The 22,928-nt window shown below is 41.7% G+C and overlaps 1 protein-coding gene across 1 annotated transcript in view; it reads right to left on the bottom strand.

Annotated features, from left to right (window-relative positions):
• The window catches only part of ADGRL3 (adhesion G protein-coupled receptor L3), a 1,077,673-nt gene that overhangs the window by 295,016 nt on the left and 759,729 nt on the right, over window positions 1-22,928 (bottom strand). Inside the window, 1 exon segment of the mRNA XM_030194565.1 lies at window positions 17,670-17,855. Within this exon segment, the coding sequence (XP_030050425.1) occupies window positions 17,670-17,855 (186 nt within the window).

Genomic DNA, 22,928 nt, shown 5'->3' with positions numbered 1-22,928 from the left:
GGCCTGAGCCCTTACCATTGATTTAGCGGTAAGGGCTCAGATGCTACCCACAAGATAACCATACAGTGTGCACCAACTGCTGATTACCACTGAAAATGCCCCCCGTGGTAGAAAATAGAAAATTATTTTCGACCGCAGGATTCAATGTGTGCCAAACCCAGAATTATAGCCGGGCAGACGTGCTAAACCGACGATAGTGCTGATTTGGCACACGCTACCCACGCGTTATTCCTCCTGCGTCTTAATAATAGGGCTCCTCAAAGAACAAGTCTTTTCCGTTCTGGAGGCCTTAAAGTTTAAATAGAGATGATTATATTTCTTCACCTTTATAAATCATGTTTTATTTATGGGTTTTTTTTCCCCAGAAAGCTATCCACCAAATGCAATAAAGTGCTCCAGGGTTATGTTTCATTTTATCATCATATGGCTAGTGGTGGAAGGCAACAAGCCAAAACAGAGCATTTTTAAGGCATGATAATATTCATAACAAAGCGCTGCCTGTTGTGCCTTATTGCATAATTAATATGCACTTTTAGTAATTAGATGCCACTTCATTTGGAATCCAAAGAGACATAACAATAACTTGACAACACATTCTGTAAGTGGATTTATTTGCCTGTAAGAATAAAGTTTTTCCCTGAAGGACAGCTGGAAATTCCTATAGAAAAGCAGCAACATTTTTGTATTATTTGAATTAAATGCGTGGGATGAGGCAAAGGCATCATGAAGGCATTGCTTATTAACAGACTAGTAAAAAAGGCCCGTTTCTGACACAAATGAAACGGGCGCTAGCAAGGTTTTCCTTGGAGTGTGTATATTTGGGAGAGTGTATGTGAGAGTGACTGTTTGAGAGTCAGAGTGAAAGTGTGAGTGTGTGAGAGAGAGAGTGAGTCTGGGTGTGAGTGTGTTTGTGAGAGAGTGTGTGTGAGAATGAGAGTGTGTGCAAGTGTGTATGTGAGACACAGTGTGAGAGAGAGTGTGTGTGTGTGGGCAAGAGAGAGAGTGTGTGTGAGACACAGATTCTCTGTGAGAGTGAGTGTATGACACCAAGCGAGTGTGTGAGTGACTGTGTGGCACATAGAGAGTGAATGTGATACAGTGTGAGACAGAGTGTGTGAGAGTGAGAGTCAGAAAGACATTGTATATGAGAGAGAGAGTGTGAGCCGTGCCCTCCCAATCCATGGCCATCTGTCCCCTGCCCCCTCCATTCATCCTTTTCCAGCAATTCACCTCTGTCCCTGAGCCCTGCCCTCCCAATCCATGGCCATCCATGTTTGTCTGTCACCTGCCCCCTCATAAGTACATAAGTAGTGCCATACTGGGAAAGACCAAAGGTCCATCTAGCCCAGCATCCTGTCACCGACAGTGGCCAATCCAGGTCAAGGGCACCTGGCACGCTCCCCAAACGTAAAAACATTCCAGACAAGTTATACCTAAAAATGCGGAATTTTTCCAAGTCCATTTAATAGCGGTCTATGGACTTGTCCTTTAGGAATCTATCTAACCCCTTTTTAAACTCCGTCAAGCTAACCGCCCGTACCACGTTCTCCAGCAACGAATTCCAGAGTCTAATTACACGTTGGGTGAAGAAACATTTTCTCCGATTTGTTTTAAATTTACCACACTGTAGCTTCAACTCATGCCCTCTAGTCCTAGTATTTTTGGATAGCGTGAACAGTCGCTTCACATCCACCCGATCCATTCCACTCATTATTTTATACACTTCTATCATATCTCCCCTCAGCCGTCTCTTCTCCAAGCTGAAAAGCCCTAGCCTTCTCAGCCTCTCTTCATAGGAAAGTCGTCCCATCCCCACTATCATTTTCGTCGCCCTTCGCTGTACCTTTTCCAATTCTACTATATCTTTTTTGAGATACGGAGACCAGTACTGAACACAATACTCCAGGTGCGGTCTCACCATGGAGCGATACAACGGCATTATAACATCCGCACACCTGGACTCCATACCCTTCCTAATAACACCCAACATTCTATTCGCTTTCCTAGCCGCAGCAGCACACTGAGCAGAAGGTTTCAGCGTATCATCGACGACGACACCCAGATCCCTTTCTTGATCCGTAACTCCTAACGCGGAACCTTGCAAGACGTAGCTATAATTCGGGTTCCTCTTACCCACATGCATCACTTTGCACTTGTCAACATTGAACTTCATCTGCCACTTGCACGCCCATTCTCCCAGTCTCGCAAGGTCCTCCTGTAATCGTTCACATTCCTCCTGCGACTTGACGACCCTGAATAATTTTGTGTCCATTCATCCCTATCCAGCATTTCCCCTCTCTGCCTGAGGCCTGCCCTGCAATCCATATCCATCCATGCCCATCTGTCCCCTCCATTCATCCCTATGCAGCAATTCCCCTCTCCCTGAGTCCTGCCCTTCCAATCCATGCTCCTCTGTCACCTGGCCCCTCCATTTTTCCCTATCCAGCATTTCCCCTCTCTGCCTGAGGCCTGCTCTGCAATCCATATCCATCCATGCCCATCTGTCCCCTCCATTCATCCCTATGCAGCAATTCCCCTCTCCCTGAGTCCTGCCCTTCCAATCCATGCCCATCCATGCTCCTCTGTCACCTGGCCCCTCCATTTTTCCCTATCCAGCATTTCCCCTCTCTGCCTGAGGCCTGCTCTGCAATCCATATCCATCCATGCCCATCTGTCCCCTCCATTCATCCCTATCCAGCAATTCCCCTCTCCCTGAGTCCTGCCCTTCCAATCCATGCCCATCCATGCTCCTCTGTCACCTGGCCCCTCCATTTTTCCCTATCCAGCATTTCCCCTCTCTGCCTGAGGCCTGCTCTGCAATCCATATCCATCCATGCCCATCTGTCCCCTCCATTCATCCCTATCCAGCAATTCCCCTCTCCCTGAGTCCTGCCCTTCCAATCCATGCTCATCTGTCACCTGGCCCCTCCATTTTTCCCTATCCAGCAATTTCCCTCTCTCCCTGAGTCCTGCCCTCCTAATCCATGCCCATCCATGCTCCTCTGTCCCCTGCCCCCTCCATTCATCCATTTCCAGTAATTCCCCTCTCTCCCTGTGCCCTGTCCTCCTAATCCATACCCATCCATGCTCCTCTGTCCCCTGCCGCCTCCATTCATCCTTTTCCAGCAAGTCCCCTCTCGCCCTTCCATGACCCCCCCCCCCCTCGCATCCATGCTACTCTCTCTCCCATGTCCCAGCCTGGCCCGCCCTCTTCTCCCCCCCCCCCCTTCGCATCCATGCCTCGCATCCATGCCCCCCCACCCCTTCGCATCCATGCATCCTTTTTTTTTTTTTTAATTCTTTTTAACTTTACCTCCATGGCGGTTCGTGCAGCGAAGCGTCAGGGAAGGAGGCGGCGCTCCCGACGTCTAGCTTTCCCTTCGCTGTGTTCCGCCTTGTTTTGAAGGCGGAACACAGCGAAGGGAAGGCTAGACGTCGGGAGCGCCGCCTCCTTCCCTGACGTTTCGCTTCCCGATTTGTTTGTTTTTTTCGCGAGGGCGGGGCAGAGACGGCTGGCTGGCTTGAAGGCTTCACACCACGAATCCACGAACCCTTCAGCCTCAGTGACGTCAGATGGCTTCATGGCTTCACAGAACGTTGTCCTCAGAACGTTGAGGGTGCGTTTTATTATATTAGAAGATAGGATAACAAATGGTTCACATTGCAATGAACTGCTTGCTATTTAGATGTGTATAGTTCCTCCCTCCCTCACATATATGTTTCATAACCCTCACTTATTATTTTTTTATTTGTTTCATTTAGGGACATAGGGGCCGATATTCGGACTGTGGGAGTTAGCCGGGCCGACTCCCACAGTCGGTGACCAGCATTGAAGATCTGGCTTATTTTGGGCCAGTTTCAACTTAACCGGCCAAGTCAATATTCAGTGCTGGCCAGAAAAGTTGAAACGGGCCAAAGACAGGCCTACTATTTTGGCGGCACAACTTGGCCGCTAAACAGCCGGCGATGCGCTGAATATTAGCAGATAGCCGGCTATATTGCGTGATATCGCCAGTAATCTGCTAAGCACTGACCACAAATATTCAGCGGGAGGTAACTGGCTATCTTCCGCTAAATATTTGCAGATAGCCACTTAAGCGCTATTTAACCAGCCAGGACCAGTTCCTGCATGGTTAAATAGTGTTGAATATCAGGCAGATAGTCATCAATATGGGCTACCGTTAAGATGTGTTATTTTACCACTATTTCGTGCTATTTAGCACAGGTCCCATTTTATGCAATGAGACCTAGTTACTAATAGCTGGGGTTAACAGTAATATAACACTTCTTAATGGTAGCCCATGTTGATATCTGCCACTTTTACTTAAAACACACGTATTCAATTTGACATGCATAAAGCCAATTTATGCACGCAGGGGATAATTTTCTAAGAAAATACTTTTGTTCAAGTAGCAACAAGATGCCTATGTGCCTTTGTAAAATGGGTTTCCAGAACCAGTCCACATAGCAGGTGCATGTTGACACATGTTTACATCTCCTCCAAATTTTGGAATGAGTGTCGACCTACGTATTTTATAAAATATGCCCAAACTACACCTCTTGGAATGTCTACACGTGCCATGCCGTCTTCTGTTTATGTATACACATGCAAACAGCTGCACAATTCTCTACAACACACTTCTGTGTCTAACACCATTTTACATGCAGAAAAGCCTTTAGAAAATGTTCCTCATGAAGAGTAATTTTATAAAGATTTTTCCATGTGTAAAGCCCACTTTACATGCAGAAAAGGGCTTTTACAAATAAGATGCAATCTCATATGCATGTAAAAAGTGCATGCACAGAAAGTTCCTTGCTCTACTCATAATGGTACCACACATGAGCAGACACATACTCCTGTCCATTTCCAATTTTTTTTATCTCCCCCCCCCCCCCCCCCCCACCACAGTAATTGGGCTGCTTGGAACACCCCCCCTTTCCTCCAAAGTGGTGACAACCTAGAGCTCATCACCTCTACACCTCCCCTCTTCCAAACTAGCAAGCTGCAACCCTCAATGGGTGGTGGTAAGTGCTCCCCCTCGCATGGCAATCTTACCATATGGCCATGGCTATTTTCAGCCTTTTTACCTACTGCAGTAAAAAGGGCTGCAGCACACAGCCTCCGCTGCTTAGTCAAAGGGCCCATGAATTTGGTGCATACTTTATAGAAAGGGAAATGGGAATTGATATACCACCTTTCTGTGGTTTTTGTAGCTACATTCAAAGAGGTTTACATATTATATTCAGGTACTATTTGTACCAGGGGTGATGGAGGGTTAAGTGACTTGCCCAGCATCACAAGGAGCTGCAGTGGGAATTGAACCCAGTTCCCCAGGATCAAAGTCTACTGTACTAATCACTAGGCTACTCCTCCACTCAGTACCTATCACTGATATGCATAAATGTCAATTATTGTTGCTAATGACGCACTCAAGTGTTGGTATTCTGTAACTTAAGTGTGCATTTACCGCCTAATAATCAGAGCCAGCTTATACAATTGCTCTTCACATGTGCATCTACATTTATGTTATCTCCATGTAGGAATTTGGGCAAGGCTGAATTGTGATGAAAATAAAACGTGTGCACACACTTAAAATATAATGCATGTGTCCATTTAATAACAGTATAAATGTGTGCATTGGCATATGAGAACTTCTGAGGCTGGTTCTATTCTATAAACATACATTGGTGTCTACAGTAGGTTGACTGTTTACGATGGTTACTTTCTTTCTTTTATTTTTTTTTTTTACTTCTCACATAAGCGTCCTGTTATAAAATCAAGCTCACAAAAGCTAATTGCCCAATTTTCAGCCTGAAACAGTTGGTGATTTTACATGGATTGATTTGCACCCAGATATTCAATACCAAGACTAATTCAAGCATTAACATTGATTCTTTGGGCACTTGCTGCAACCTGGATGTTAGCCATGTACGGCCGATATTCAGTGCCATATTGCAAAGGGTAGCACAAAGACACACAAATAAATAAAAGACAAACTGTCCTTGCCACACCTCTTCTCCAGGGGTGTAGCTATGTGGGGCCATGGGGGCATGGGCCCCCATAGATTTGGCACTTGCCCCCTCTCTGCCACCAACCCCTTCGACCCCCCAACCCCCGCCAGCCGAAGTCCTCTTCTCAGGCGCGGCCACGTTGCTGATCTGCAAGGGCAGGCTTCTGTTTCTGTGAGTGACATGTTGTACGTTGTACGTGCAGGACGTCAGACTCACAGAAACTGAAGCCTGTGCAGCTGCGTTGCTGATATGCAAGGGCATGCTTCTGTTTCTGTGAGTCTGAAGTCCTGCATGTACCGCGCCGGAGAAGAAGACTTCGGCTGGCGGGGGTTGGGGACCCCCGCCAGCAAAGGTATCCAACGGCGGTGGCGGGGGAGGGTTGGCGGCGGGAAGAGGGGGTCAAAGGTGGTGATAGGTGTGGGGGGGATCAAAATGGTGACAGGGGTTTAAAAACGGCATGGGGGGGTCGGCGGCACCGGGGGGGGGGGGGTAAAATGTGCCCCCTCATCTCGGGCGCTGGACCCCCCTCCCGCCGAAGTCTGGCTACACCTCCGCTCTTCTCAGTAAATTACATTTGTAACAAGTTATACCAGGTAGCTGAGTTGCCCTAGCAACAATACCCAGCTAGCTCACTGGACATAGATAGGACTGCCATTTGTGTGGTTGTATATATCCTGTGCACTGGCACTGAATACCCTCAGGTGCCACTCCAATTCTATCTCGGACCACTCTGGCATGAACTGCACAGTTCTATAGTGGTCTGCCCAAATATTCAGTAGTACTAGCTGGGTAAGTGCTGCTGCATATCTGGGTTTGTCCCAATGACCACGATTGAACCAGGCAGGAGCCTTTCCTGCCTGATTAAATTATTTTAAATATCTACCCCCAAATTCAGGCAGGTCAAACATTTTTGTGCATTAACTGAAAGCAAATGCGTATCTCTGCTGGTAGTACATTTTCTGTCATTGTAGCATTATTTCCTTTGCATAAAAATAGAAGTCTCCAGGATTAAATTACAGCAGAAATTATGGCATATTTATCAATTATAATCTGTCCCTGGGCAAGTTCACAGCGGACAGAATATAAACCTGAATTAAAGAAAACATTCATTAACAATGAATCCTACCTTTACCGTATAGAAATAATAATAGAAACAGTATGCACCAACCCTCAAGCATCAATTGTTAAAGCACATAGCGAATATACATTATTATTTAAACCAAATCCATTCAAAATACATGTATAGCAGTAATTGGCAACTGTGTTCTAGAAATACTGTGGACAAAGTACTGTGTTTTCCATGTTAGTCCACTTGAAAGCACATAAATAAAGGTTAATAAATGAAAAAAAATAATGTAGTGATGTGTCTTTTTTTTGTCTAAATGCATTTCTTAACCTACAAATAAGATATAATTGATGTCTTGTTTAAAACAAATTCTACAGTAAAGTGGTGTCTATTCAATGTTGTCAGTTTTTTAACTCTACATTTTATTCTTTAAAATATGCTATTAGTTGCTAAACAAATTGTGCTCATGATGGTTTAAATCTAATATGGACTGGAGAAGAAAGAAGCAAAAATGGCCAATCAATTTCCATAGATTAAGACTGCAAATCTAGGCACAGAGGCTTAAAAAAATGAAATTGCATGGATGTGGATTTATCCTTCTTTCACTCAGCCTTAATCTTTCATGTTTCAACTTGAGCACTGCCATACTGAACTGCAAAATAATAATAATACTTAAAAATACAAAATACATTAAATCCAGGTATTTACACAGCTCTGTCTTCCATGTTCTAAAAGAAACTGACGTGGTAGATAGCCAGCTCTACTTAGCTGTGGGTGTACTTCAGTTTCCCCATAAAACATTCAGAAGCTGAATTTTTTTCTAGGCTATGAATTTTCTGCTGAGCTCATCCAACAAAAGGGGAATATGTTCAAGGCAGAGATTTTCAAACTTTTTCATCTCAGGGCGCACTTACAAGGCACAAAAGTTGGCAAGGCACACCGCCAGTTTTTTTAAGGATGAATGAGAAGGAAAGATGAGAACTGTATCCCTTACCTCTGGGGAACCCTTAATCTAGACTAGCTATTATCTGGTGGGGGACGGGGGCTAGAAATTCTTGCCAAAATGGAAATTTTCCAATATGGGGTCTATATTTTGATTTCTATCCTCTTCTTTGCTTGTTCTCTGCTTTCTCTTACTTCCACCTCTGGCTCCTCATTCATTCTGGTCTCATTCTCCTTTTTCTGTTTCACTGCACTCCCTTATTTGTCTTCTGCCCTAAGAGCGGATATTTTTTTTATATTTTCTCTGCTTCCCTCTTTCTGAATGTTTCTCTTCCCCTGTTTCATCTCCCCTTTCTCCTACACTCTCTCCTCCTTTATTTCCCTGGATTCGTCTCTCCTCCACCCACCAAATCCAGGGTGCTCTTTTTCTTACCTCCCCCCCCCCCATTCCTAGTACTCTCTTTGCATTCATTCTCCTCTCACCCTCCCCATCATCTCCAATTATGAACATAAGAATAGCCATACTGGGTCAGATCAATGGTCATCTAGCCCAGTGTCCTGCTCCCAATAGTGGCCAAGCCAAGTCACAAGAGAACAGGAGTGGAGGAGTGGCCTAGTGGTTAGGGTGGTGGACTTTGGTCCTGAGGAAATGAGTTTGATTCCCACTTCAGGCACAGGCAGCTCCTTGTGACTCTGGACAAGTCACTTAACCCTCCATTGCCCCATGTAGGTCACATTGAGCCTGCCATGAGTGGGAAAGCGTGGGGTACAAATGTAACAAAAAAAAAATAACTGGCAGAAACCTAAATAATATCAATATTCCAGGGCAAGCAGTGGTTTCCCCATGTCTATCTCAATAGCAGACTATGAACTTTTCCTCCAGGAAGGTGTCAAAACCTTTTCTAAACGCAGATACTCTAATCGTTACCACATCCTCTGTCAATGAGTTCCAGAGGTTAGCTATTCGTTGAGTGAAAAACAATTCCTCCTATTTGTTTTAAAAGTAATTCCATGCAACATCATTGAGTGTCCCCTCTTTTTGGAAGAGTAAATAAAATCGATTCACTTTTATTTGTTCTACACCAGAAGCCTAAGAAATAAGATGGGAGAGTTAGATTATACTGCATTAAATTAAAAGATATATATAATAAGTCCTGGTGGAAGGAAGATAACCAATGGGACACTGTCACACCTGGGTACAAATTATATCACAGTGTACATCGAATTGGTGGAGAGGTGGCATTATACATTAAGGAGAGCCTTGAATCAAATAGACTAAACATTCTGCAGGACACAAAACACATCTTGGAATTCCAATGGATAGAAATTCCATGTGAAAAGGGGAAAAGAATAGTGATACAAGTGTACTACTATCCACCTGGCCAGGATGAACAGACATACTGGGTAAATGTAAGATCAGGGAATGCTAGGGAGGTAAAATCCCTTGATGAAATCAAGAACTGTTCTATGGAGCAGCTGGTTCAGGAACCAACAAGAGGGGGAACAATTCTAGACCTAGTCCTTAGTGGAGCACATGATCTGGTGAAGGAGGTAATGGTGCTGGGGCCACTTGATAACAGTGATCATAATGTGATCAGCTTTCATAGCATCTCTGGAGTAAGTACAAACAGGAAATCCAATATGTTAGCACTTATCTTTCATAAAGGAGACTATGATAAAATGAGGATAAAGATTTTTTAAAAAACCTTAAAGGAACAGCTGCAAAGGTCAAAAATGTACATCAGGTGTGGAAGCTGTTCAAAAACACTAGCCTAGAAGCCAAGACCAGATATAGTACAAGTATTAAAAAAGGAGGAAGGAAGGCCAAATGACAGCCAGCATGGTTAAAAAGTGAGGGGAAGGAAGCTATTAGAGCGTAAGAGAAAATCCTTCAGAGGATGAAAGAAGGATCCAACTGAAAACAATAAGAGAGAAGCAAAAGAAGGACCAGTCTTCGTGAGTCAAGAAGCAGAAGCAGCAGAGATGACCAAACACCAATGCGGAACCAAAACAGTCTCTTGGACAATCTTTAATTGACAACGGGTAGCATAAATACACTTGTAGTGGTGCGCAACCATTACAGGGACTCGACACGGGCAGTTTCAGATGAGTCCACGGTATATAAGTCCAAGGGTGCATACATTAATTGCACTAAGTTGAGTATGAACTCTCAAAGAGTAACAACAAATCTATAGGTAAAGTGTGGAACAGAAATGCTGCTGTACTGACCCCATTGAAGGCTTGATTAACAGGTTTGTACCTGCTTTTCACCACCAAGGAGAAAGTGCTTAAGTTTCCCTATAGGTTTCATTGCTACGTTTTCTGAGTTCATAGACAGTGCATTTGATGTATGCACCTAGGATTTATGTCCTGTGGACTCCTGATGTATGCAGTATAGCCGAAACACGGTCCATATTGAGTCTCCATAGTGGCTGTGTACCACTACAAGTGTATTTATGCTAACCTTTGCCAATTAAAGATGATCTAAGAGACTGTTTTGGCTCTGCACTGGTCTTTGGTCATCCTTGCTGCTTTTTGAGTTTTGAAAATAATAAGAAACAGCATAAGGAATGGCAGGTCAAATGCAAAGCGCTGAAAAGGAAGACAAAGAGAGACTTTGAAATGAAGACTGCGATAAAGGCAAAAACATATAGTAAAAACTTTTTTTTTTAGGTATATTAGAAGCATGATGCAGGTGAAAGAATCAGCTGAACTGCTAGATGACCGAGGGGTAAAAGGGGCACTCGGGGAAGACAAGGATGAAAGAAGGATGAGATTAAATGAATTATTTACTTTGATTTTCACTGAGGAAGATGTGGGAGTGATGCCAGTCTGAAAAGAAAAATGGTGAACTTTAAGGAATACAGGAAAACTCTCATAAGTTTGAAGTATTAAAAAAAATGGAGGGAAAAAACCTCATAAAGACGGTATAGATAATGCTAAACCATAAATTTTAAGTGTGACCACTTGAAACTGTAACCGGTCAAAAAATAATCATGGGTCTAAAAAAACCTCCAAACAATTGCTAGTCATTTTAATAATGTTAAAAATTGCTAGTCCATTAAATAATGTCTACAAAATAAACACTGTGTATCAAAATAAATCAAAAGACACACTTAACTTTGGTTGTGCTGCAGTGTTACTTTCCACTGCATAGAAATGTCACAGCACTCGAACATCCTAGTTCATTATTCAACAGCAAGGAGGATCCAATCTTCAAGTGGTGAGATAATCCTCAAGCTCACAAAGCGGTATGTCTGATCCACCTTTGGTCGGCTAAGGTCCTGAAGAGGGACCCATTTCACAAATGGCTTCTTCTGGAGACCTAGCCGTAAAATTGTTGGTGCCTGCTCAATGATTCTGTTCTCAATATCTGACAGTAGTCTTGCTACTAGTTGACTATTTTGTCCGGCATTGAAGTCAGGCATACCGTTCTGTAATTCTCAGATCACTTCTGGAACCCCTTTTGAAAAATTGGCATTGCATTGGCCATTCTCCTGTTGTCTGGTACGACAGTAGATATGAACAACAAGGTACACGTTACTAACAGCAGATCGGGGTACTAGACGCACCGCCTGATTGCTTATCAGGTCTTTGAAAGCTAGGGCGTCCTTCACACACACCTGCCACACCCTGCTGAGGGTGTTCTAGTCGCAACAGCAGTGTCAGGATGGGTAGGTTTGATGCTAACTTTTGTACGGTGCAGTAGCACTCAAATCCTGCTATTAGCTAACTATGTTGGCCTTAGTGCAGGGCCTACCATGTCCAGTGGAGGTGAGCTCTGCTTTCTGGATGGTGGTTCTAGACATGCCCATATATGCAGACCAAGCATAGTCCATGCACAATCGACAGTGTTGTATGTAGAGCAGTGTAACATACTTTATGTTCTTACTCTCATCAGGTAACTACAGCATCAGTTCTCCACTGCTTCACATCATCAGGCGTTGGTGTCATGACGAGTGGGTTAGATGTTAATTGATGCTAATTTTATCAGGTGCAATTGCACCCAAATCCTGCTACATGCTAACCATTCATTGGCCTGTGTGCAGGGCCTACGGTTTTGGTGGGCAGTGAGCTCTGTTCTCAAAACATTTAAATTTGAAAGGTTGTTCTGCACACGGCTGGATATTCAGCTCAAGCATGGTACGATGAGCAGTGTAGCATGCTTTGTGTTCTTGGTCTAATCAGGTAACTGCAACATCAGTTCTCCATGACTTCAGATCATCACCTGTTTTCATACTTTTCAAGTCGTACACTGGCCCCTGTTATGTCCACACATGCAAGATTTGAATGGTAGCAAACTGCTATGTGTCCGCAAATAGAGATAGGAGATAGATTCCTGAATGGGCTGGCTTGCTGGGTGTCACAGCTTACTGGGGCAAAAATGTAGATGAGCTCGAGTATAACAGGGATGGCAGCTTATTGATCCGAGTATAATAGTATAGTGATTCCCAAAACGGTTTACCCACGTACTACAGTGATGACCAGCGGCTTACCCATGTTAGGAACCTGGGGCTCTTCTAGGGGTGACTCTTCCCAAGTTCAATAGGCAGTACGATCACAGGCCCAATGGCGTGGTCCACAAGGGGACAGCATAGGGTTTCATTAACCCTCTTATCTTGGGGTAGCAATGTACAAACAACAGAAGCATCTATTTCTAATAGAGGTGTTGCCCACACATAGCATACCAAGGTGCAAAGAGCCTTGGATAACCACTTATCTTCTATGGTAGCATCATACTAGCATCGACAGACTTTGCTAACTCGGTGAGGGCAGGATACTTCTGATAGAGATGCTACCCACCATTACATACAGATAAAGCCCATGAGACTGGGCTACAAAAGATGAAGACACTGTTCTTGGGATATGAGGGTTACAGAATATAGCTGACTTACTAGTTATTAAAATGTTGATGTGCCTGTAGTGAAACTCCACATAATTACCACCTCTGACACAGAGTAAACATAAAATTATATTCATCAGTATAAGGTATAAGGTTAAGCAGGATAACGATCAGTACGAGCGGCTCCTAGAAAGCTTCTTAGGAGCAACTGGAATATACCTAGGATTGCTGCAATAGGGGACAGTGTTGGAGTCCAGCCTACAGATAGCTGCTGTATGAGGAAGCCAACAATGTGAGAACATTCTGGACTGGTGGTTATGAAGCAGACCAATATGTAGGTTATATTAGCCTCTCTCTGATGATGTGAGTACCTGAGTAATAAAAATAGCTTCTGACTAAGAGAAATGGCCACAACTAGGAACAGGTCTGGTGAAGAGACCACGACAAGCAAGGGTTCTTAGCCTGATAGAGCACACAACAGTATGTTTAGACCAAATCAAGTGGAAACAGTAGTCAAATGTAAAGGTGTTTTGTCACAGGCTAGTCGTGATGTGCATGATGTCAAAGACCAATGGCAGTCCACCTCTTCTACAGAGGGGGGCCAGTGCTAGGATAACAGAAGAACGGTGGTGCCAACCTCAGACTTGGATGGAATGGGGGGCTGAAGGCATTAAGAAAGGAGCCAATGGTTAAGGAGGGAACCCGCTTTTACGGCAACCCCTGATGAAGGAAATAATGGTAGTGCCTTGGCGCTTATACGGTCTGTGCCCAGATGGGGCAAAATATGCTTTATCAGGGAGGCTGGAGCTGTGTGACTCAAATGCTAGGTCACAAGCCCTAAAATGATATAGATCAACAAGAATTCATGGGGTTAATTGTCTGTAATTTGCATATATGAATATAATTGTATGATACTGTAAAAAGCATTAACATATGTATGTAGTAGAATGCTGCAGTCATTATAAATCCACTTTTCTTCTCGGAAAAGAAATCCATGCATCTGTAGAGTGAGCAATATCAATTTCTCTGTATTAAAAGATAGTCTTTTATTCTAATGTTGAATTGAATATACTTGCTGTTTTTTTTTTAATTCAGTACACCATCTTCGTAGATATTTTTTTATATATACAAATCAGAAACTTTTTAAATCTATATAAAATATAAATTTCTTAATAAAATTGCACTCCACCGATATTGGAAATCATAACTAGGCAGAAGTACTTTAGAATCTGTCTTAAATTGTAGCTTTTGAATTAAAATACTAGATCTGTTCCTTTCACCTTATTATTTTCAGCTCTATTTGCACAAAAAAAATGTAAAACTATAATAACAGACAGGGATGTAACTTATATTGGCCACGCCTGGGCAAAGGATTCCATTGAGTTCTCTCTGCTCCATTCAATTCTACATTCCATTTTCTTTAATGATTAGAGGAATGTGTAATTGCTTTCTTCTCATTCTCTAGGCCAAATAGAATGAAAAGCAAAAAAAAAAAAAAAATCTTTGCCAATTACTTTTCTGCAGTCCTCTTGATCAGTGAAGTTGAAAATTACCCAGACTGAAGTAGCAGCTACTCTAGCATTTTCTGTGTACCCTCCCCCCAACAACTCCTTTTCATATTAATTCTTGCACTCTTAAATGAGCAAGGAGCAGTTGCTCTTCTGAAGAATTAAGAGAGAATGAGTGCAAGTAAATTACTGAGCCTGTCATCTGGATCCTTGACTCACATGCCTGTTTTACAGGACTTTGTGCACGCTGAAATTCTAATGCAGAGAGCAACTGATTAGCCCAGAGCTCAGGATGCAAACCGGAAGGGGTAGCACTAGTTCCAACGACACTAGGAAGAGGGAATACTTTTCAGAACACTAATCGGACCACAAAAATCCCTGCTCACCTTATTAACTATGATCAGCTGGATTTCACAGAAATGGAATGTGTAGTGTCAAAAACATGTTTTACATACAAAACATGCATGTATGCAAATAGAAGAATTAGATTTCTGACCGGAACTTCCCATTCTGGTTGATGCATGAAATTAATTACCAGTTTTACCTAATGATGTTAAACATCATATCTACTGTATGTAGTCATGTTAAGTGATGAAATGCCTTTGCAACATATAGTTACTAAATACATTATTATTGAAGTAGATGGGAAGAAGAAAAAAATGAAGGGAGTTTTAGTGTGCACTCCTGTTCAAAGACTGATACATTTATTCGGGTGCTTTTTTGCAGGGCATAAGATGTGCTTTATTGCACAATGGTACATTCATTTTTTAATGCACTGCTTTATAAATGATGTGGAAATCAGAATGATGAGTGAGGTGATTAAATCTGCAGATGACACAAAACTGTTCAAGGTTATTGAAACACTTGCAGACTGTGAAATATTGCAGGAAGACCTTAGGAAATTGGAAGACTGGGTATCCAAATGGCAGATAAAATTTAACGTGGACAAATGCAAGGTGATGCACATTTGAAAGAATAATCTGAATCATAGTCTCCTGATGCTAGGGTCCACCTTGGGGACCAGCACTCAAAAAAAAATGTTGGTGTCATTATAGATAATACGCTGAAATATTTTGCTCAGTGTGCGGTGGCGGCCAAAAAATCAAACAGGATGATAGGGATTATTAGGAAAGAGATAGTGAATAAGACCGAAAATACTATAATGCCTTTGTATTGCTCCATGATGCGTCCGCACCTTGAGTACTGCGTTCAGTTCTGGTTGCCGTATCTCAAAAAAGATACAGCGGAATTAGAATGTGTTCAAAGAAGAGCGACTAAAATGATAAAGGGGCTGGAACTCCTCTTGTTATGAGGAAAGGCTAAAGAGGTTACGGCTCTTCAGCTTGGAAAAGAGACGAGTGAAGGTATATATTATTGAGGTCTACAAAATCCTGGCTTGGCTACAGTTTGAAATTGGATACTGGGCTAGAAGGACCATTGGTCTGACCCAGTATGGCTACTCTTATGTTCTTATGTTCAGTATTAATACTGTCTTACCTTAGCAAAGCCAAAGCACTGTGAGTGTTATAGGTATCAAAAAGTAGTGTTCCTCATTCGATTTAAGGAACGCACTTGAAGGGAAAAATTCTTTCAACATATTCATATCCAAGAAAGTAATGCTTCTCATTACATCAGTAATACGGATTTACACTAGGTCTGCTAGGGGGGGAGGGGTGGAATTTGCAAACATATTTCCACAAATAAACACATGTTTATCCATAGAATAAAACTCTATTTCAAAATTGCTCCTCTCTTGGCAAGGAAAGGCATGTGTGCTGTTTTCCACATATACTTGCGCAAGTAAATGTACAAAATACCGACAAGGGTGCATGTAAGTGGCATAGTCCCGGATTCTATATAGCGCAACCAAATTTACACGTACAAATCCGGTCATATTCTGCACTTGCATGACGTGTGTATTGGATGCGCGCTGGTCCATTTTTCAGCACACCTGCAAAAAGGTCTCCTTTTTTGACCAAAAATGGACGTGCAGCAATATGAAAATTGGCGCACTTAGCGGTAAGGTCTCACACATTAATTGGGCAGTAATCATCAGCACCAATACAATGCTGATTACTGCCTGGTTAGCAGCACATGCCGGAAAATAAAATATATTTTCCGGCGCACTTAGTGGGTGCACATAAAAAAATGAAATTCCTGCCTGGGCCACACGGTAGTTGGGTGGTAGTTTCTAATTGGTGCGCATCTATAAGCGTCTACACGACTTAGTAAAAGGGCCATTAAGTACCTTTTTACCAATCAACAGTAAAACATGGTCTTAGTGTGCCTTTATATGGGGTCATTCTCATGTGCTAAGGCCATTTTTACTGCTACGGTAAAATGGGTGAAAATGAAAAAAATGGGGGGGGGGGGTCCACTACTTCCTAGATTCCGTGCGGAGATACGCACGTAAATTAATTTGCATACCAAGGTAATCAGCGTTTTTAACAACACTTAAGCACTAATTGGCAATATTTACAATTTATGTGTGGACATCACTAAGCATATTCTGTAAAGAACTGCGCCTAAATTGCAAAGCGCGCAATTCAAAATAAATGTGCGTAGCTTAAAAGGGGCGTGTTTATAGGCTTTTCAAAATTTCTCCGCGTAATTACAGAATACGGGTAAGTGTGCCTAAATCTATGTGCACGGATTTACGTCATGTTTTCATTGGCATAAATGGATATGCGCAGATTTAGGCACTATGGTATCGAGTAAGTGTATTCTATATACTGCGCCTAAATCATATAGAATACACTTGATTCTGCGCAGACTTTTTAGGCGCAGTATATAGAATCTAGCCCTTAATACGCGCTAACAGGGGAACACAGCATGACCGCATTAAGGCATTTTGCGGTAATATACCCGCACGCATTAGGGTATTTTTCTGGGAGGTGTAGCATGGGCATGGAAACAACATCCTGTTAGCACTAATGGGATAACAGCTGATTTAAAGCTGCATCATTTAGCGCATCCTACATAGGAGTTAAGTGCTCCTGCATTAAATCCTACCAGTACCACATGCTAATGACTACACTAGTGCATGACCTGCATAAAACATACCCTCAATAAGAATAGCATTAGGTTTGCAATTAATGTGTACTAAAATCCATGATTTAAAATGCCAAATCCTAATGCCCTTTAGTAAACATACCACAAACGTAAGAACCCTATGCTATAAAAGTGCCACAGTGGAGGTCCTGAAGAGGTATGCATGACTGTTAGTCCTAGTAAAAGAACGAACTGCAGTTCCCAACAAGAAGCAGTGACTGCAATCCTGTGGAACCCTATTACTTACTTTGTTTAAGCTTCGTGCAGCACTGTCTTTTCCACCTGGAGTCAGATTCCGAAGCTGTACATCCAACAAATCTACTAGCTGATCCATAGCACGCACCGAATAGGTGATGTCTCCAGCATTCAGATGGTTTTTGGTGTAATCAGCAAGCTCTCTTGCAATATTGGCAGCTATTTCCAGTGACTTCAACTGGGTTCAAAAAGAAGAAGAAAACAAAACAAAACAAAACAAAACATTAAAAAAAAGATTCATTGGGGAAAGAAAACACAATTCTGTATCCACTCCAATAAAACAGAAGCAACATAGAGGTGTGTGTTATATATGCACTCATCAACCATAAGACGCATTATGTATAATATATACTCTTGTGAGAATTCTGCGCAAAAGGTTTTTGTACATTTTGTGCACAATATTTGAAAATTTTGCAAAATTCTGTACACTTTTCTTGTGCAGAATTCCCCTATTATAACAGCTGGCTTCTCCCCCAGGTGTGAAACAGCCTTCCCCCACCACCACCACATCAACTTCCCTCCTCAGGTTCCACATTTCCATTTCTCTCTTGGGCTGTATCCCTTCCCCTGTTAAGTTCAATCCCTGGTTTTCTCTACCATTTCCAGGGTGAATACCTCCAATTTTTCTCCCACCTCTACCCCCTTTTTTGTTCAGCTCTTCTCTAACCTCTAGCTGCACTCTGCCTTCTAGAGTTCTCTCTCCCCATTCCTCACTCTTCACTGCCCTCCCTATACTCTCTCCATAACTCCCAGCAAGACCCCTTTTCTGTCCACCCCCAAGGTATATTCCCCTCTCCTAGTCATACCCCACCTTATTTTTCTCTGACCCATTCCCCATGGCACACACATCCCTTAGAAATGGTGAAGCAAAATATACCAAGAGACCATCAGCCTCAAAAGGTATAAAAATATCAAGCAAAAGGTGGTACCTTATCACAAATAACAAAAAAAAGGAAAAAACAAGCTTTAGTAATCTTTTATATTTCCCTAACAATTCCAAATGTCAGGGATTGTAATCTTTAGACATTTAAGAACTCGGTCCAACAAGAATTATCTTCTTTATCGTCATCTACCTTGACATTTAGGGGTCCTTTTACCAAGCTGCGGGAAAAAAGGGCCCTGCACTAGCAGTGAGGGCTGTTTTCCCATTTGCCAGGGCCCTTTTTACCCCAGCAGGAAAAAAGCCCCCAGACAAACATGACTATGCAGTAAGAGAACTAGTACTCTGTGGCCATGCAGTGGGGAAGGTATATTGGAGTCATTTGCATTTCAACAACACCCTAGATTGCCACTGATACAGATATTATAGTATTATATGAATTGTGAAATAGAAGGTGTCATCTATGAAAAATAATGTCCTTGACCTCTATTATATATTGGGAAAACTTTGAGAAAAGTGAAAACTCCGATTACTGAAAATTGTTCCAGAATTCGGTGTCACAAGGATTCAGCACCCCTTATCCAATACTAGAAGGAGAAAAGGCATGCAATACAGGATTTGAAATTCTGTGTTTTGGAACAACTCCCTCATAAGAGAGGGAGGGGGGCCCTGGTGCATAGATTGTTACAGCGTGAACAAGCTTTTATTTATAATAAATAAAACCTAAGAATGAACTTGGTCTGAATAATGTGTGCAGGAACACCCCATTCCCCACTTTATCGGTTACCTTGGGTGGTGAGGGTTTCTGTTGTTGGTGGAGTGAGCAGCCAATCAGAAGCATCATCGTTCTGGCGTCATTCTCGAAGAGTACGGTCTGTGGTAAAATACATTTTTGTTGTCTCACCTACCCTCTCTTTGAGCATGGAATCTGTGAATTCTCTTGCATCACCGCTTGAGGATTTAATTTGTGCATTTATGAATAATTTATGATGGCAAATTGAGTTGCATGTCCATCAGCATTACAGTGGGGGACATTAATGGCCAAGTTATAAATGTTGCATACTGACTAGTATGATACCGTCTAGTCAGCTAATTTCTAAAACCTTGATATGGTTTTGAAAGGGCATTGAATATTTATTCACCATTTAATGATATGTTGAAGTGTATTTAATAAAGCTGTGGCCCTGTTTTCATCCAAAAATATTGTTTATGTCTTATTTTGGGAAGGGGGAATGGGATTGTGAGTTGCACAAGATGGGAAACCTTGACCCCTTTGGGGTTTAAATTTAGAAACTGAATGGCAGGCTATTTTGCAAATGGCTTATATTGTTGAGGACTTTAACGTACGAGAGCTATTTTTGGTGCAGATTTACTATATATTGAATGGGAATTTATGAGGTTTTGGCACGGATTTCTGATGTATACTGTTGTTTTTGATGCAGATTAATGATACATGGTATGGTTTTTGGTGCGGATTAGTGGATGGTTTAGGTGTGCATATACCGGTATATTCTTTAGTGCATGTGCATCAGCACTGAAGTTTGGTGTTCTTGTTGGATTATAAATTGAGCACCAATGCACCAGTGTTTTTTTGCTCTCTTGCTATTTTGCCATAGTGTTCCCTTTGGGGTGAGTGATGCTGTCTTGTGATGCCAAGTTTTAAATTGTTTTTAACTGTGTCTGTTTTGTTTCAATTTCTTGTGGATTGTGGTGATTGGTTTATATTGTTTTTTACTTTATTTTAGCTGAAAGCTCCCTGATGAAGCCTGTGGAGGGTGAAACTGATTGGAGGAGCAGCAGCTATGGCGAACTGATTGTATAAACAATTTTCACTGGTTTGGTGAGTCTTCTTAGTGTACCCACAGTCAGAACAAGAGAAAAACCCTACATAGATGGAGGTCCAAAAAGAAAGAAAGTAGGACAGGACAATGGCAAATCCACAAGGAGCCAAAAGGGAGGTCCAAAACAAGAGGTTTATGCGACAGTGATTATTCATTTTAATAAGCACACACATTGGTTTATAACCGTACAGTGGATATTATTCATTATTTTATTGTTTTCATTTTCATTTAGCAATTCTATTAATAGATATTGAGGTGTATATTACCTTTTATCAATTTGTTCTTTTTTTGTTTCAATTATCATTTACACATAAAAGTCTACTTTATTATTACATACTGCTCATTTATTTCTATAATTGTGTTTTAACCCAGAGCATTTTTTTCTGATACACTAAGATTACACATACATATAGTTTCCTTTTTTTCCCCTTCCATCTAAGATGCACAAGTCAGAATGAGGCTTGAGTGTCTAAAGCCTGTAGCCTGTGACCCAGAATGAGGCTTGGATGTCTGTATCCAGAACAGCCTTGAAAGACTGCTCGTCTGTAACCCAGAACAAGGCCATCTCTGTATTTAAAATTTCTCAGCACAAGCTTAGTGTTATGAAGCCTTGGTACCTCCAGTAAGGTAATTTGTTTAAACAGCAAAAACAGAAGAACCAATCTTTACAAGTAGCACAGATGACAAACAGACACAGCAAAGATGAGAATAAGGACATCCACAGTCTGTGATGGTGCTGATAAAACTAATCAAAACTAGGCACAACTGGGCATGGGCCTCTGTTTCGGCCAGTCGGCCTACATCAGGAGTCCGATGCCACTAATAGTCCTACATTAAAATGTGTCGCAAATATGTAAGTGGTGGTCAGCCTAGTGCAAGAACTCTCACACAATCTCTTGGCAATTGTTAAAATAGTCCTCTAATCTACAAGAAGCTATTTTATGGATTTAGAGGACTATTTTAACAATTGCCAAGGTAATTTGTTTAGCCATTTTTGTGTTGTTTTATCATTTCCTTATATTATCAGCATTAAGATTTTTGCATTTGTACATTTTACTGACTTTCAGATATCACTTTTTCCATTACTGGCGGCCACTATTTCATTTAACAAAAAAAAGTTTTGTGTTCCTTTTGTTTAAATACCTACACTCTTCGCCATTAGTTTGCAATGTTTGGTTCCTTTGCCCTCTGTGCCATACAGCTTCGCTTCACATCTAGTTTGGTTCAATTTCACAGGTTGTCATCAGTCATTCAAGTTGTTTTCAACAATGTTTTACTTTTATTCTCCCTTTTACTTGCACGCATATCCCACACTTTCTCTTCCCAGGTTTTATTTTTCATAATTTTTCTCTATTTAATGGAGTTTGTACAATCGTTAGTTATATTCATTTTTCTTCAGCTTTGCACTAGATAAGAGAGATAGATACACAGAGCTGTTCCAATAGCACAGTACGGAACAATTTGACAGCATTTCATAAGGTCAGTTTCTCAGACTTTATTTGGTTATCTTTTCTCTCTTTCTCTCTCTTTCTATATATATCTTTATACTTTGTCAGGATGTAAAATATGCGTTAGCTTTTCTTTTCTGTTAAAGTCACCAAACATTGTGCATGCAAATTTTGGTGTGCGTCCAATTTTGTGTGTGCAACTTAATTGAATAACGAGTTAATTAGCACTAATAATTGTCTTTAGCGATCAGAATCCATTCTGTGAAACAAACATTCAAAAATAGGAGAAATCAGAAAGGGGGCTAAAATCTATTTACATCACTGCACAAAAATTAAATAAAATCAATATTTACATAAAACAACTAAAACACAATGAAAGAAATAAAAAGTTGGCCTTGTTCTTGCATTTCCTTTTATATTTTCACTTGATTATTCTTCCCCAATACTTTCTGATGTTGACCATGCATGGAACTCTTTCTTAAAACCACCTACTTGAAGTATGTATTTCAGTACAGAAGGCAATAAGGGGCCCTTTTACTAAGCTGCGTAAGTGTCTATGCGTGCCCAACGCGCCAAAATGGAGTTACCGCCCAGCTACCATGTGGCTCTTGTGGTACTTTCATTTTTCGCGAATGTCTGATACGCACGGCCAAAAAATAATTGTTTTTCTTGGACGCACACCAACTGGCATTTGATGCGCATAGGTCATTACCACCCGGTTACAGTGTGAGACTTTACTGCTAGGTCAACGGCTGGTGGTTAGGTCGCAGACTCAAAATGGATGTGTGGCAATTTTGATTTTGCCACAAGTCCATTTTCGGCAAAAATAAAAAAAAGAGGCCTTTTTTTACAGGCATGCTGAAAAATGAATCAGCGTGCACCCAATACCCATGCCTACACTACCACAAGCCATTTTCAGCGCACCTTAGTAAAAGGACCCCTAAATGCTGTTGCTGTTTCTGACAGTTTTTGATAGTAACATAATAAACGTCAGCAGATGCAGACCTGCACGGTCCATCCAGTCTGTACAACAAGGTGGCCAGAGTTGAATGTGGCACTCTGCACCAGTGGCATAGCTATGT

This window comes from Microcaecilia unicolor, chromosome 2 (assembly GCF_901765095.1).
Source record: "Microcaecilia unicolor chromosome 2, aMicUni1.1, whole genome shotgun sequence".
In the NCBI taxonomy this organism is placed as follows: domain Eukaryota; kingdom Metazoa; phylum Chordata; class Amphibia; order Gymnophiona; family Siphonopidae; genus Microcaecilia; species Microcaecilia unicolor.
Note: the sequence above shows the minus strand (reverse complement) of the source record. Positions and strands in the feature narration are given on the sequence as shown.